Source organism: Chelonoidis abingdonii, chromosome 6 (assembly GCF_003597395.2).
Source record: "Chelonoidis abingdonii isolate Lonesome George chromosome 6, CheloAbing_2.0, whole genome shotgun sequence".
NCBI classification, from domain to species: Eukaryota; Metazoa; Chordata; order Testudines; family Testudinidae; genus Chelonoidis; species Chelonoidis abingdonii.
Window position 1 is genome coordinate 32,784,708 of NC_133774.1, and position 18,382 is coordinate 32,803,089.

General features: G+C 40.6%; 1 protein-coding gene across 1 annotated transcript in view; it reads right to left on the reverse strand.

The window, feature by feature from the left end:
- Positions 1 to 10,806, reverse strand: part of HCN1 (hyperpolarization activated cyclic nucleotide gated potassium channel 1) — a 336,513-nt gene extending 325,707 nt beyond the window's left edge. The window contains exon 1 of the mRNA XM_032805307.2: positions 10,448 to 10,806. Within this exon, the coding sequence (XP_032661198.1) occupies positions 10,448 to 10,806 (359 nt within the window). The remainder of the gene's footprint in view (positions 1 to 10,447) is intronic.
- Positions 10,807 to 18,382: the final 7,576 nt, after the last annotated feature.

The window sequence follows — 18,382 nt, forward strand, 5'->3', positions numbered from 1 at the left end:
AGCTATTAGGTTGGTTTGACATGATTTGTTCTTGACAAATCCATGCTCACTGTTACTTATCACTTTATTATCTTCTAGGTGTTTGGAAATTGATTGCTTAATTATTTTTTCCATTATCTTCCCGGGAATTGAAATTTTGTATCTGTTCTGTTTATTTCACCTCCTTGGTGCAAGATTTTATGTTTATTACTGCAAAATATCCTCATATTTCCCACAACTCAGACTACTCTAACTTTCTTTAGGTCACTTGTCTATGGTCCCTATACACAAAAGTATTTAGGCTCCTGATTTCCATTGAAATCAGCCAGACATACAAGTGTAGAGAGGCACTTTTGTGGATTTTTATTAGTTTGGGAGGAGGGAGAGAAAAAGCCTCTGAAATCCAGAGAAAGTGTCACTACTCGAAGATTGACAAACTCTTTACTATAGTGATAACCTACAGATTTGCATCTATCAGTATATGACGTACGCGATTTGAGATTCATGCCACAGTCCTGCAAACACAGGCATGCTTAACTCTTGTGGAACTATTCATGTGCTTTAAATTAAGTACATGCATACATTTTGGCAGGATTGGAGCCTAAAGTTGTACTAAAAAAAAGAAAAAAAACACTCAAAAGGGAACAAGCCACATTCTTCTTTAAATTGGTTTGCCTTCAATGAGGTTGTACATGTGTAATTGAAAGCAGAAGTTGGTCCATGGTATTTGGTATCATATTGTTAAAGAATATTTGCAATGCTTGCTTTCCATTTTTCCTCTTTTGATAGATAAAGGGAGAAAATTGCAAAAATCAGTTTAATTTCAAACACTATCAGACTTAACTCTATAATTATTGTGACGTTATCTGATGAACTATGACCATGTAGATCACTGTAGCTACCACTGTTATATAATTGCAACAAATCTTGTACAAAGGTCAAGTAACAAGTCTATGAAAAGGTTATACTTTGCTGAATATAATTATGCTATTTGTATGCAAGCATCATTTTTGTATTTGAAGTTATGAGTATTGGCTCTATACCTGTATTTCTAAATATTTGCTCCTGGGGTAATGCCCACAAGGTAATTAGCCAGCACATCTTGGAGGGACTATTCAAATTGAGTGGACCATCAAAAAAACCTCTAACTCACAATGGAAGATGCCCACCGACCCTGAATGGACTTCCCTGTGAATGTGCTATTTGAGGTATAGGTAATGGTTTCTGCTATAACTAAGCAGAATCAGGCATGGACACACGACTTGCTCATGTGACTACAAACACCAACTTGTTGCTGTAGTTTTCCACAGTGAGAACAATGTGTTTCCCTCCACATGGGAGAAACTATAAAAGACACTGGAAACATCTCCATTTTGCCTCTTTCCTGCTCAAACCTCTGGACTATGGATTTATACTAATGGGTACATTCTAACCAAGGAATCAAGGACCTTCCAATGATTTGAAAGCAACCAGAGACTTGACATAAGCCAGCAGTTTATTCCATCACTGCTACAAGCCTGATCCAAGAACTCTGCAATTATTATATGTACTTGATTCCTTTAACCATTTTTAACTCTCACCTTACTTTCTTTCTTTCTTTTTATAAATAAACCTTTAGATTTTAGATTTTAAAGGATTGGCAACAGCGTGATTTTTGGGTAAGATCTGAATTGTATACTGACCTGGGTGTATGGCTGCTTCTTTGGGATCAGAAGAACCTGTTATTTGATGAAATTGGTTTTAAAGAATCACTCATCTCTAAGTCTAGTGTTTTTGTTGGTGATAAAAGAACTGGAATGCCTAAGGAAACTGCTGTTCTGACTTCACCAGTGTGGTGAAACAGAAGTTTACTTTTGTTGCTGGTTTGGTATATCTCATGGGAGAATAACCTCCAGTTTTGGGGGTATATCTGCCCTATTTCTCAGTAGTTTGTCCTGAATTCGGTATTCTCAGTTGTGACCCACAGAAGCATGGTGACAATTGTCTATAATTAAACTCTTTTGCTGCTTTGACCATTTCTAATCTCATATTCAAAGGAACATATCTTATTTCAACATTTACTTATTCAGGACAAAACAAGCTACATGGTATAACAAATATCAATTATTTGTGATATTTTTCATATTTGGAAAATATGTTGATTTGACACAGCAGTGTGTTGAAATCTGTTAGGATATCAACTTACTGAAAAACATACTTCATTGTATAAGATTTCTATATAACATAGAGTGGAAGGACCAATAAGGGCCAAATTCTGCTCTCAGTTTACAGAATTTGGCCTAAGTTATTTTATTTTGCAGACTGATGGAAAGTATTTCTGTGGAAATGAAATAAACATTTTCCCAGAACAGGTCTATTCCTGCTTTGTAGTAAGTTGCACCATGAACAAAAGCAGTAACATTAGAAGTTTGAAGGGGAAAGGGTCTATTTCAAAATATCATGCAACTTGCTTGAATTTCTGGATCCTGACTAACAACACTCTATTCACATACAATTTTTGTGAAAGCTAAAATGACAGTGTCCTTGAAGTACCATTGACGCTGACTTCAGCTGATATAGTTTTTGGTTATTAACATACCTTGCTATATGTCTAGAATGAGCCTTCCAATAATTAGAACTTAATACTCTAATTTTTAAAATTAAATCAAGCCTCTGGGAAAAAACGAAGGAAATAGATGGCTAAAGGCCTTTCAAGCAATTAACAAGCACTATACTGTAATGTTAAAAATTAAATGTTACAAACTCGGTTAAGAGTTTCCTCTCTTAAAAATTTCATGTTGATAAAAAGGTAGGGCTCTCGCACATACAGGTGAAAGCACAAAGAGACAGCACATTGCTTGAGAAATTCATACTTCAGCAAACTAAGTGAATTTTCACTATTGTTCGTACATTTACATTTTTCTCATAAAAATAATACTTTGCATTTATATCGTGCCTTCCATCTGAGACTCTCAAAATAACTTTACAAACATTAATTAAACCTCACAATATTCAATATTAGGTAAGTAGGTATTATTTCTGAGTGTCTTGAGATACCTAGCTGTCTCACAATGGACTCTCAAAACCGAGACATTCAAAATTAGAAGTTATTTTCATTTGCCAAAGTTATGAGTGAAGCTGGAAATAAACCCAACAGCCTTGGCTCTTGCTTCTGTACTCTAATCACTGTGTCATGCATTCACCACACAATATACTAACTTCAAATTCCTCCAAATGGGTCACTCCAGAAATACCTTTATAAAATGACAAGCAAGGACAGAGCTCTGCTGAAGTGGATGCCAATGCTGCCTAGCATAATTGGCCAACAAAAAGGTTGCAAAATACAGTGACTGGTAGCTCATAAGAACAGTTTTCCCCTTGCTAATGCAACCTGTATCTTCTGGTCCAACTCCAAATATCATGCTGATCTCACAACATATAAGTTTCAAAATAAAATTAAATCAAGAACTTTATATCATTGTAGTCCAAACAAAACAGCAAATAGTACAAGAAGCAACGGTGAAAAATTACCATGATATGATTAATCACCATGCACAAAATTGCAAAGACTCAAAAATGCCCAAGAAGCATCACATTCCAGAGGCACAAGTGAACACAGTACACATACGTATATTTGTTTAGAATCTGCAGAGACTAGCTGAATACTAAAAGGTGAACAGTTCTTATGAAGAACAAGAAGTGATGTGCACTTCCCTTGGGTGCTACAGAATTTATGGGAAAATTCTAAGTTAAACTGAAAATAGGTTGAAAAAATGAGAGTTTGGATTTTTCTGCTAAGTGTATTGAGTTCTCTTTCCCATTGTGACTAGATATATTGCTGCATCTAAATTAACTTTCTTAGAATTTGTTTGTAAATTAGAAATACTGACCTGCCTGTAAAAAGATGAGGAAAAAAATGCTAAAGAAAATTGCATTTTTTAATTCTGAGATGCAATGTAATGAATGTGTTGTTATACTAGAGTACAACACTGTAGTGAAATACTGGAAATGCACTTGGGTGGAGACCATGCCTTTTAATGCTAAACTATCTTCAGCCATAAGGATAATATATCTGTAAAATTAAATGACTTATTTAAATAAATGAAGGCACAGTCCTTCCCAGAACATTAGGGTGTACAGAGGGTGTGGGCCTGCTGCAGTAACCTTAGTCAGGGAAGCATGCTTTCAATTGCATGTCTGATCAGCTCTGCTTGATGATGGTGAGAGGACTAGGGGGCAAGAAACCATGTCCCTCATCCCACTGGGATACTATAGATGCACTTAAATTTTAACAAAAGTATTTGTAACTGGTGTTTAGATGTCTAAAATAAATATTGATGACTAACTTTAGTTACTCAAGTTGGATAATTGAGCATTAAACAAACAAGTCATATAGTGACTGCAATTAGTGAGGCATTATGAAAATTAAAATAATAGAAATCAGAGATGGAAAACACCTATTGTGTCATCTAGTCCATCCCTCCTCCATGAAGACAAAGTTTTAGCCCCTACATTACACTTCCTATTGCTTTGTCCGATCTACTTTGAAATGTCTGAAATGATGGACCATCTGCTACTTCATTTGGGAAACTATTTCAAAGCTTAGTAGGCCTTATTGCCAGGAAGAATTCCCTGATATGGATTAAATGTTTCCGTGAATTGAGTTAAGGCTGCAATTTTGTCATGTCAGCTGTTAGCTAATGTAGTAGGATGAGCTCAGTGAAAAGTTCAAAAGTTGTGGGAATATAGTAAGCAAAAGTCAATGACATTTTTTGTACTCAAACTATCTTATATTTCCATTTTCATGCACACAAAAGAAAGAGTTCATGTTCTGTAAATTTTTGTTCATAAGAATTGCTGTACTAGTTTTAGAAAATGAGAGGGGGAAATTGAACCTGGATTGCTCATATCTCACGTGAGTGCTCTAACTACTAGGCTAAAACATATAATAAAGTGGGTGGTACCACCATCTCCAATGGACAGATTTGAATGGGATCCAATCCAGTAGGCATCCTATGAACATGCATACAGGATCAGGCCCCATATGCAATTTACATGGCTGAATGCTTATGTTCCCTGGATTTGTGAATTGCTCTAGGACTTAGGAGGGAAATAGGCATCTGGATTCCCAGAGGGAGGCAACAATGCACACGCTCAGAGACAGAAACATAGGCACCTAGGAAATTTTTACTCTGAAAACTTAGGCATCAAATGAGTGTGCACAGGGTTTGGCAGGAGTTCTGTGAATTGCAGTGGAGCCAAAACTGGGAATAAGGCACCTTTGTGGATCTGGGTAGATGCAATATAAATAAAAAACACTATTGTTTAATATTAGTTGTATTTAAGCTTTGAATCTGGCACACACCATTTCCATTCACTAAACCCTGAACTTTTCTGCTGAAGTTTTAGAACTGGCTTTATTTTTTTCTTTTTCAGGTATCATAAAAGGAGGACGAGGATTTGCACTCCTAACGTAGCAGATTTCAGCACAGGGATTCTGACAATTAAAACTGTCAAGAGTTGAATGCCATTTTTGTAAAGCAGAATATCCACCCTTCTAAATCTTAAGGTTTTTTCTCTTTTGTTTCCTAATTCACTTTTGTATGTATACTGCCTGATATTATATAATATATGCACAATTGCATAGATTCTATGCAGATGTGAGCTGATTTGTGAGTCTGTCATGTATAAAAGAAAGATTTCATAGGGCTTAACCATAAGACTCTAACACAAATGAGCAGTCCCAATGAAGTTAATAGGACTAGTGATGTGCCTACATGTTGCAGGGTTGAGTAATTTGGGGCAAGCACCTGATTGAAAATCAGCCATATAAAATATCCCTAATAGAGGAAGTGGATAATGAATAAGTCACAGTACTTCAAGGTTAACCATTAAATACAATAATCAGCATGTGATCAAATGATTAAAACATATACAAAAATAAGTGAGTCATTGAGAACATCTCTTTATCGGTGTTCTATTTAACAGCATGCTTGATAGATTAAGGGCCCAATACTGCAACTCTCTTTTACATGGGTAGCCCTTACACATGTGAGCAGGCACATTGATTTCAATGGATCTGAGCACACTCTACATCCCACAGAAGACACTCAGCATTTTAATAAACACCCTTTAACAACAACGATTGTATGAGTTACAACAGTGTGTTTATCACAGTCAAAAGGAAATCTTATCCAGGGTTACAGATTCAGTAATCACCGCTAGATTGTGAAGAGATAAATGGAGGCATTCTGCAGAATTTCTGACATGTATTTAGTACAGAGCTTACATAATGGTTTGCTAATTAGACATTAAACCCCAGAAGATGGAGTTGTTGTCTTGCAAGAGACTACTGGAAACAAACGGTCCCTTTATGGGGAAACTACGTAATACTTATGGAACTTCTTTCCCCAAAAGCATACATATCTGATGGAGAACAGTCTTCTCTGCAGCATAGACAAGCTAATGCTTCCAGAAAATATGGTGCTAAACACAGCAACAATTTTAGCAACTGAATCAAATTACTGATTTTTTTTTTTTACATATTATGCAATGAGCTTTCCACACTACTGTTCATATCATTTAAAAAAAAAAAAAAAGGTCGGGAAGGAATTTAAAAGCTATGGCATCTACACAACAAAATATTGTACAGTAGATAATCTTACACAAAAACCCACAGTGTATTTTTAAGGGGACATGTTATCAATATTTTATCTAAAGCAAAAAAGAATGCTACAAGTAAGTTTGATGCACTGAAAATTTTCAGCAACAGGGGAAAACAACACCACAAACTTACAGCAATCCATGTCAGAAATTGCCCACATTTGAAATAGTTAATATGATATTCTTATGTTTTTATAATTTACACTTGATGCTCAAATTTATTTTGTACAGTGGCATTTAAAAAGCCTCTATGCCTTTTGTACTGGTGATGGAATTAGTCAGTAATAATTTTACTATTTTTAGGAGCTATATTACTCAGTGTCCTTCCTGCCTGATTGTGTCAAATATTTACTTTTTATAATATTATCTTGATAGCCAAATGCAAATGTAAAGAGGCACTTAAAGTAGGAGTAGAATGAAAGGAAAATGATTTTATATACCATATTAAAATGCTAGTATAATAGGCATTCATAGTGCAAGTATGGGTCCAAGATATCCTTAGGCCTTGTCTACACACAAGAGTTGTTTCAGTTTGTAGAGTTAAAGTGATGAAACCATCTTAATGGAGATGCAGTTATATTAGAATAAAGGTCTATATATTGGTATATCTATTTCTGTATAGGAAGGGAAATAAGCTATCCCTGTATAAGGCCTCTTTTTTACATGTATAATTGCATTCACACTAAGGCAGTTGTACCAGTATATCTATTCCAATAAAAATCACACCTCTAACTGTAACAGTCATACTGATACAAAAACTGTATCAACCCGGCCTTAGAACCACACTAGGACTTAAAAAAAGAAGCTGTGGAACTAATCTGCATGAATGATTAAATGTAATTTTTGACATAAAATATTTCTCTCTCCCCCCACTTTATTTATTTGCAAAATACAACTAGTTCAAGCACATATTGGACCCAGTACTGCCAAGGGTGGAGCACTATCTGCTGTCATTAGAAAAAAAAATTGAGAAGATTCAGTCTTATTGTGTGTTAGATTACCATCAGTATACTTGTCATCTACTTCATCTGAGTCTATCAGCATAAAATGTTTCACTTGTAAGGCAGCAATCTATTTAACTCATAAACTAATACCACATAAAATATTATTCTACTGTATATATCATTTAAGAGTCCAATTCTGCAACTACGTACACTCCTGATTAACTTTAATCACAGGAGTAATCCACTTGATTTTAATGGGAATACTCATATGAGTAAAGTTACTCATGTTCTACATTTGCCTAAAATTCGAGACTCTGCCACCATTACTCACTTTAGTTTGAACTGTAAGCCTGGCTGCCCACTCATTCAAGGAAACAAGGGGGCATAATGAACCTCCTTAATTGCCTGTCCATGCTATCCACATCATCAGACCCTGTGCAAGCTGCTACGTTCCCTTCCTAGGCAGAAAGGGCATGGGTGGACAAGTGGGGAATAGGTGGAGCTTGACTCCCCGCTCCACTCTCCACATGCACCTGCCAGTGCAGCTGAGCTAGCATGGGAAGGGGAAAAAAAGACTATTCCAAGAAAAGAGCTAATGCAGCTTACTTCCCCTAGGAATCAAGGACAAAGCAAGGACTGAAGCGTGACTCTGAGAGTCACAGTTTAGTGACTGTTCTGCTCCTCTCATAGCTGTGCTGACCTTTACTTGGGCTTGAATGCAAGGTTCCAGTACATCCTATTGAGTGATACATCACTCTGAAAATAGTCCCTTTAGAACCAAGGATTTAATAAGAATCTCTTTCATTTCTTTTGAAAAACGTACTATTTAACCTACTTCTTTCTTTAACGGAACAGTGTAACTATTTGATTTAAACAGGTGTATCCCTTTCTATGACAGTCACTCACTATTCTATGTATATGAAGAGACTGATGAACTGCTTACTTACACTATCAACCCTTTTAAGCACATTTATTATTTCAGAAAGTACTACTATAATTGCGATTAAAAAATTGTACAAAGACATGCAACCATTTTTATAAAGTAGTGAAACAACTAATTCTTCACAAGAATTGATTTTTAATATAAATACAGGTCTCCCTATATGTTTATTGTTGTATCTTTTGGAAATATATTTTTATTTTAATTGTATATTTTTATGGTTGATAGCCAATCAAAATATTTTGACATTAACATTCTAATTGAATATTACATTTACCGTTTTAACTATAAAAAGTCATATTGCCCTCTAATTTTCTGGAAGAATGTATGTGCAGTTGAAGTCTATAATATACTTAAATCATAAGCAACTTTTGTATAGTATTTGAAAAATTAGAAATAAATAAGTGATTTCTGAGTTCCTTTGAAGCACGAACTCCAATATATTCCTGGCATAATACAATAATGTGACACTATGGGAAACAAAATAAGCTTTTCCTGATTTGAGCAAGGTCATTTCCCCCTCTCTGAGGATACTACAGAACCTTTTTAGCTTTATATTACCTGACAGACCTCAGGAATTTGGAAATGCTTTCAAACCAACTATTAATGGATTAAATTGAAACGGTCATCGATTCTTAACATTGCCTGCTTCTTCAGCATCTTTTGTACCCTTTCTGCGGCATTTAAAAGGCTAAGAAGGGTACAATTATATTTTATACTGTATATATGGACACTGACATACTTCATATTCCAGGAAACACAAGGGCAGAGATTCCAAGGTTATGCTTAGCATTGTCCCGGGATTTTCAGAAACCATATCATTCAGCACCACGGCTAGCTCCCACTTAGGGACCGGGTAGAAATTCTACCTGTTTTTCTTCTCCCCAGTACATAACGTGATAGCTCAAGGTGGGAGCGCTCTCTAGATGACTTTCAAGCTCCAGGTAAATTAAACAGGAACAAACCTCTTTCTGTGCAAAAAAAATCATTAAGCAAACCTCCATTCCCCCTCAGTCCACCTAGTCCTTGTTCAAGTCCATGCATTTTATTCACGTGGATATATAACCTTTAAATATTTCTGAACAGCTCACGCCGTGCGTACAGCATCAAATGGCGAAGCTCGAACAGCGAGTTCTCACTCTAAAGTAACGTGACAAGGGATGTCTGTCTCAAGGGTTCGCAACTTTCACACAATGCACCGACTGGCAAAAAGTACCCTCCAGCTTGCCTGTTTTCGCACCGACTCTCCTCTCGAGCTTTGCCTCTCTACCTTGCCTGTCTCCGTCTTCTCCCCGTGAAGCTGTATGACATGGATTTGGGACCGGAAGTGACACCACCATCACCCCGCCACCCAAAGTTGTAATCACAGACTCGTAGCCAAGGTCGTCGGGCGTTTTTGGAAACACTTCTCCTCCCCTCCCCTGTCGGGGACTCGGAACCCAGCGCTGGGTTTCAGGTCCTGCCCTTTCACAGCCTGGCGGGGCTTCGTTGCTGGCCATGGCACTGGGTTACTACGGCGTCCGAAGACAAGAGGTGCCAGATGCCGGCCCAGGCTATCCCGAGGCGTGCGCCTAGTGGGCACACACCCAGAGCCACACTCCACACCCGGGACCACGCCGCCCGCCCCCAGGCAGCTCCTTTCCACCGCCCCCCGACGCCCCTTCTCCCAGCGCACGGCCAGTAGACACGCTGCAGGGTCCGCACAATGGGGGACCGGCGCCCCGGGGCGCGCTGGGCACGCCTGGCTGCACTTTATTTGCCGAAGTTTGTCCATGCACTACCTGGGGAGGGGGGTCCCTTTCCTGTTCAGAGGGGAGCCGCCACGCTGAAGCGGAGAGGGGGGGGTCCCTGAGTGCAGAAGGCACCGGTGAGCCGCCAGCCCTCGCCCCGGGGCAGCCGGGCGGGTCTCTCCCGGGAGAGCGCGCGGGGGGCCCAGACTCACCTGAAGTCGCTGTAGGGGTGTATGATCCAGAACCCCGCAGTTTTAACCCTTTCCTGCTCCTTCTCCACTGCCTTCTGGCTGCCGAACATGCGGAGGGAGAATTTGTTGACCCCGGGCTGCAGCATGGAGGTGAACTGGCGCTGCATGAAGCCATACTGCCGCCCGGAGCCCTCGGCCTCCTCCAAGCCCACCCCGGGCTCCTCGCAGCCGCTGCCGCCGTCCACTTTGAAGCACACCGAGTTGCCGTGCTCCTTCCCGCCGCCCGGGCTGCCCAGCGCCGGCTTCGCCTGCAAGGCGTTGGCGCTGCTGCTGCCATCGTCCCGGCTGCCGGGCGAGGAGCTCGGCTTGCCGGCCTCCATGCTGTGGGGGGAGCGCTCTCCAGCCTGGCCCGGGCTCCTGCGGCACTGGGAGTCCGGGGCAGCACAGCCAGCTGGCCGGCCGCCTCCTTCCCTGCTGCCGCCGGTGCCTTTCAGCAGCTCAGCCCCTCTGCTGCTCCTGGCATGATGAGCCCAGCCGGCACTGACACGCCGGGGAGCCGCGGCGCTCGCACCGCTCCCTTTGCCTGCCCTCTGCTGGCTGCAACGCCGCACCGCGCTTTGCCCGCCCGCTTCCCTTGGGCTGACATTGAGCCCCGCAGGCCTTGAGGGGCTCAGGAGGGGGAGAAGGGGAGCGGAAAGCCGTGTCTCGGAGACGGGGAGGGCGAGAGACTGTGTGTGTGTGCGTGCGCCTCGCTCCGTGTGTCTATCTTTAGCTGCACGTGTGTCCCTCTGGAAGCGGATGTGTGGGATTGTGTGTGTCCACGCGTCTGGGAGCCACGGACTCAAAATCAGGTTGTGTTGTGCCTGGTGCAGGCAGCAGCGCTCTGTGTGTGTGCACGGAAAGCGCCCGCGCATGCCCCTGCTGCCTGTGTTGCACATGGGCCCGTTTCTGTGATCACAGTGGAGGGCCACAGTGTGCCTTTTGTCTGGGGTTGTGTCACTTTGTACCTGTGGCTGGGAGAAAAAGAGAGACTGCACTGGTGTATGTGTGTGTGCGCACACCTGTGCAAACAATTTGACAAGAGAAAGACTCAGAAAGAGTGGCGATTTTTAATTCTGTGTCTGCAATATGTAGGAGGCCTGGTATTAAAATGATCACAAATGATCCAAGATTTTTTTAATTAAAAAAATAGGGAAAAAACTATGCCAACCCCTGGGAGAACGGAAAGAGACAGCAGGCAGGGCTATCTCGGCCTACCACCAGAACAGAAATGGACACTAATGTTAAATGGACACAGAAGATGAAACCCCAAATGCAGTGGGAAGCCCTGTTCTGAGCAGGCTGTACTTACCTGAGGATTATGTTTCCTGTAAACTTTGACAACACTTGTCAATAAAATATTATTGAGGTGGACTCTGTGTGACTTTGTGTGTGAGAGAAATAGCAAGAGGTATATTCTAATCTAAAAAAGCGAAGAATCCTGTGTCACCTTATAGACTGACAGACGTTTTGGAGCATGAGCTTTCGTGGGTGAATACCCACTTGGTCCTCTGCTTTTACAGATCCAGACTAACACGGCTACCCCTCTGATATTCTAATCTAAATTACAAATTTCATTCCAAAGAAACACCACTCACATGAATGGAGTTACTCTGGATTTACAGGGCTGAAAATGAGATAAGAGTCTTTCCCTGTGTATTTGCATATCTGTTTTCTGCTATGGGTATGAGATTCTTAGTGATTTTTAATTTTTTTCATTCACAAGACAACTTGAACAGCTACACAAAATCACACAAGCATGTCTCTCTCATTAGCTGTTTATGTAATTGTCTCTTACTATAACAGTGTATATGTGTTATTGTATGTTGCAGTGACTGACAGTATGTCTTGTGTGAGAGACTGTATATTGTGTGTGTGTGTGTGTGCTTTTATATGTGAGACAATGTATATTTATGAGCAAGGCTCTTTCTCTGGATAATACTGAAAATGTGTATTATTGTGTGCCTAAATGATTACGTGTTTCTGTAAATAAATGTGCTATTTTTGTGTGAAATTCTGTGTGTATGTATGACCACACATTTTATTGCATATATGAAACTGTAGGGGTATGCAAATAGATGAAATCTGTATGTGTGCATGTCTGCATGTGGTTTCTTTGTCTGGGTAATATGGTATGCTGGCCCTTTAAGGGTTGGCACAGGTCCAAAACATTCCTATTATATTTTCTGCCCAGAATAGAAGGAGTCTAGAGCTTGTAATTCAGAGGAACTCTGGGGACTGCAGGAAGAGTAAGGGTGGGAAGCAGCCAGGATATAAGAACCAGGTCCTTGGTGGTATGGGGGTAGGCCATGTTGCTGGGTATTTGTGACTAAAGTACCTGGGGATGATTACTGAAAATGCCTAGAAGGATAGCTAAGGGGCTGAGTAAAGTACATCACGGAAGGCAGGGTGTTTGGGGTTAGAAAGCCAGAAGGGATGGGGTGGAGAGGGGAAAGCAAGAGATCTAGCTACTTGTAGAGACCAGGAGGTGTTTGTAGGTCTCGCGCCACCAAAGACCTTTGCAAGCCCAGTGGAGGTAAAATAACTCTGTCTAAGCCCTGGGAGAAAGGTGTGAGGTTTAGACTCTGCCTTGAAGAATGAAAATTTTAGACATTTCTTTAAAGTAAAAGGGAAGGAGTTTACTCTGGTTTGGTGAGCACAGGGCAGAGACTGCCAACAGTGAAAGGGCGGCTGAAGAAATCACCACAGGTGATATCAGAGAAGAAATTCCTAACCTGTGCTACAGAGTGTAAAAGTTGTGTCAATATCTAACAGGGATACAACTGTGTATGTGTGACTATATAATGGAAATGTCTGATAGCTTAAAATGGAACATAAGTACTTCTACTTTTAAAAAAAAAATTAAAAAAAGAGTCCAACCAGTGTAAACGTCACACCAGCTTAGTTTTTCAGACCATTTAAATTCTCCATGTAGGGTTGTTTTGTTCTGTTAATATTTTTTTAATAGAATGCCTCTGAATTTAGCTTCAGGGTGAAGGTTTTCCTCAAGCATCCTATTCTCTGTTACTGACCTATATCTTCTCTTAAAGTATGGTTACTCAAAGCTTGCTAGAGAAGTAGATTAGATTGGTGTGAATCTTGTCCAAGGGGTAGCTGTTAGGTTATGAGAGGTTTTTAATCACTTTAAGGTTGCTTTTAGCCATTCATGTTATGACTGAGAGAGCATGCACTGTGCACACAAATTTGATTGGGGGCAAAGTACACATAGAGTTTATGGATGATCGGGTGCGGGGAAGATACATCTAAGACAGGAGCTGAGCAGGCAAGCATGACTGATGGAGGAGGGAGGGGTATGTGCACTGGATGATTAGTTGATGGGGACCAGGTGCACATTAAACCTCTTCAAGCAGGAGCTAGGCTTTTCTGTCAGACTTCATTCTGAAACAGAGAACGGTCCAGGCATAGCTGCAGTTAAATAAAATATTCTTTTGATGTACTTCTGCTCCCACAGGGGCTCCTTGCATCCAATGTCTGCATCCAATGCCCACCTCCAGTTAATGATTTAAAATGTAGGAAATTAATACATAAGCTGTGTTGTGAAGTAGTTAGGGTTGTTACTCACACACCACACCTAATGTAAATCCACAAAAGCAAGGAAATGAAAAGCTAAGTACTTCTTCAGGCACAAACACACACTCTACCATTATCACACCTACCATATGTCAGACCACATGTTGCAAACTTGACTTTGCTTCTATAAGGATGCTTGCCTTTCACCACACACTTTAAGTGTCTTTCTGCAAACAACCCTTTACCAAACTACCCTCACCCAACAAAACTATTATATCAAACAATCACAGCTGCTAATTTTAGGGGGAAATATAATTTTGTAAAGGGGTGTGCACAAAAGAGTAAATGGAGGTAGGGTGAACAGCACTTGTGATAATGATAAAGTGTGTGACTGTGGAAGGATTAGAGGGTATGTATAGGTAGGTGCCTTAGCTTTTCAATGCCTTGCTTTTTGTGGGTTTGTGCCAGGCATGTTGTTTGTGTGTGTATAGCAACAGTTCCTGCTTCACAGCAAAGTTTTATTTTGTGTGTGTTTATTAATATGGGGGGTATATGTATATATAATGCTTGAATGTCTCTGGGTTTATATGCCCTGTATGAATGTAGGTGAATAAAACCTATGAGTGGGTATGTGTATTTAGTATATATATCACCTGTGTGTATATTGTGTCCCTATGAACTTTACTATTTGTCTTTGTATGTGAATTTGTGTGTATGCAGAACAGTAGGATGAGGAATGGGGAAATGAAGACCTGTTGGACACAGCAGGAGCATCTTGCTTCTTGTTTGTCACCATTTTATTTGTAATAAATTTTATTGTCTGTTTGTTCAGCCGAGGAAATCTCTCCCTATGTCATTACCATCCTTAATTGGTATAAGCTCCACAACCACTAGAATGGGAGGCTCATGAAAATGATTACTACTGCCTACATGATTCATCTTTTTAGATGTTGTAAGAAACTAACCCTATCTTACATCCCAAGAATGGATCTTTAAAAATAATAAAACTATTTTGATGGTGTTGGCAACATCAGTATCTCCTAGGCTTAGGGCAGAGCTGCACTACTACCCAGCATGTTCACAAGTGGCAGATAGTGGAATGACTTGTGAAGGTTAGCTGCCAAATAAGCAGAGGTAACTGTGACAAGTAAGCAGTCACAGACCAAGCAGCAGCACCATTAGGGCATGGTGGGGACAGCAGATGGCAATGTTCTCCCTACTGAAAAGCCACATGTGCCCTCTGATGGTGCTGTGACATGGTGAGTTCAGGCTGCCATTATAATAAGCCTGCCTAGCCCCAAACTATTGGGAACAAAACCTTTAATGGCGGATCAGGCAGATGTCGACTCTAATATCCTCAACAGCTTTAAAGGCAGATATAGACTGCAGGGAATCGAGATTCCCAATCATCTTGCTTTACTTGCCTTTGGATTAAGATCATGTCCTGTCAAGAATCTGAGGGGAAACTGGTGTGCAATGGTTTCTTCATATTAAAATTAATCCATGCAGAGAGGTCTTTCATGGAACCACTATCTAACAGCATATACCTTAAGTCCTTCAGCGACTAGCTAATGGCAACAGGAGCAGGATCGTGATGTCTGGGAGTTCCCAGTCATGAACTGGCATGGAGGCAGCAGTTACAAGATGGCCGTCAAGCACTTGGATGAGGCAGGAGTGCGTTTTTGACAGCTGTAACTGTGACTAAGCAATCCTTTTTAGGATCCACTATGCTTACCCTATATGGGGAGAGGACTAGAAAATGTTCCCTCTACATAGCCTGCCTCACATCTTTGACCTGAATTACTGCGCCCTGTAGGAATCGAAATCAGCAAAGTCAGTCAATCAAATTTGGGACCTGGAAAGTTATGACTCTCATGTACCAACCTAACACTGATCGCCTGGAGCATCGTACTGCACTTATGGTCCAAGAACGTAGGCAATATGATATGTATATTGCTGCCCTGAGTGAGACTCGGTGATCAGGAAAGGGGCATCTTAAGGAAGAAGGAGGTGAATATGCCTTCTTTTGGAAAGCAAATCTGAAATGGAATGTCAAACTCACGGATTTGGATTTGGCATCAAAACTGAACTTGTCAACCAACTTAATGAGTTCCCTATTGGAATCAATGAATGCCTCATGACTCTTCAATTTAAATTTCCAGTGAACCAATATGCTATTGTTATCAGTGTGTATGCCCCGACACATAATGCCAATGATGCCAAAGAAGAATTCTACACCAGCCTTGACCAAGTCCTCTCTGGTCTACCAATGACAGATTGGCTTATTCTTCTTGGTGACTTTAATGCGAGAGTTGGACTGGACTCGAAACAATGCAATAGAATGATCTGCAAGGAAGGTGTAGGAAAGCTCAATTCAGATGGCACTCTCCTCCTGACCAAATGTGCAGAACATGAACTCATTGTCATCAACACCTTGTTTTGCCAGTAAAACAAACATAAGACATCATGGCAATATCCATGATCCAAGTACTGGCATCTGATTGACTATGTCATTGTCCAGACCCGGAATAGCAAAGATGTCTGCATTAGTCAAGTCACAACTGGAAATAATGACTGCTGGACTGATCATCACCAAATCCATTCGATCACGATCATCGGAGTGGCCCCTAAACAATGGCTGCAATGGAAACAAAACAGACATAAAATCAATATAGAGGAACTCAAGGATCTGATAAAGTCTTCCACCAATACCTTAGCGAAAAACTCACAAATTCCAAAGAAAGGCAACTGGAATCTGTCAGCAGAACCTGGGATGCCCTCAAATCTAGCATCCTCGGCATCTGTGAAGAGATGCTAGGATTCTCTGCTAGGAAACATCAGGATTAGTTTGATTAAAATGATTGGGGGATACAAGATCTGATGAATCACAAACACATGGCTTTTTTGTCTGATATAAATTCTGTGCAAAAGAAATTAGCTCATCAAAAGCAAAGGCAGAGGTTCAAAGAAGAACTCACAACATGATGAACATATGGCTGTAGAAGTGATGATCTTAAACTCTTTACTGAAACGCATGATACGCATGATTTCTTTTATTCTGTTAAAACCATTTAGGCCCATGCAGCAGAGGGGCAACCCCCCTGAGATCAGTGGATAGAGTAGTTGATCAAATAAATAGAAGCCGTCAGTGCACATGGGAAGAAACATTTTGAAAATCTCCTCAGTTAGGACTCTGCAGTTGATGACAGTGTCTTAACCTTCATTCCACAACACCGGAACAGAGATGAACTTGGAATACCTCCAACCCTGGGAGAAGCATGTAGAGCTATTAAGCAGATGAAGAACAACAAGGCATCTGGAGTTGAGATAGTTCTTGCAGAAATCTAGGAGCGAGGGTGGAGAGGAACTCACCTTACACTCTTATTTTGAAAATCTGGAATCATGAAAAAATTCCAGATGAATTTAGAGATGCTATGATTGTGATTATCTTTAAGAAAGGAGATACATCTGACTGTTGAAATTATAGAGGAATCTCTCTGCTAGCAACTTCAGGAAAAGTCCTTGCTAGATTTCTCCTGAACTGTCTTCTTCCTTTTGCTGAAGACATTCTTCCTGAATCTCAATGTGAGTTTAGACCATCCATTTAGAGGCACTGCTGCCATGATCTTTACTGCTCACCAGCTGAAAGAAAAATGTAGAGGACAACATAGACTACTATATCTGATGTTCATTGACCCGACAAAAGCCTTTGACTTCATCAACAGAGAAGTGATGTGGAAAATCCTGAAGTATCACTGTCCACTGAAATTTGTCACCATTCTTCATCTCCTTCGTGATGACACACAAGCAGTGATCCCTTCATAATGGATCTATTCTGGCTCCTTTTAAGTTTAAGAAGGGTGTTAAGTAGCACTGTGCCATTGCCCCAATGCTCTTTTCCATCTTCCTTGCTGCGATACTCTAGTTGATCACTGACAAGAGCCCGACAGCAGTGCAGCTAATCTATATAATGGATGGTAAGCTATTCAACCTGGCCCATTTTCAGTCCAGAACGAAAATGTCTCCAACTTTAGCCATCGAGCTTCAGTATGCTGACAGTGCTGTAGTGTGTGCTCACTCAGAACCAGATCTTCAGGTGATTATCAAAGTCTTTGCTGAAGCATACCAGAAAATGGGACTGACACTTAACACCCAGGAGACAAAGGTCCTCTATCAGCAAGCTCCTGGTGCACAACTCCCAGCACCACCAATATATATCCACAATAACCTTCTACAGAACATTGTTCATTTCCCATATCTTGGAAGCCACCTCACAGACAACTGACATCAATGGAGAAATCCAGTATTGGCTCAAATGTACTAGCCAAGCTTCATTATCTGAGAAAGAAAGTGTATGAAGATTGCAACAGCAGAATTAAAACCAAA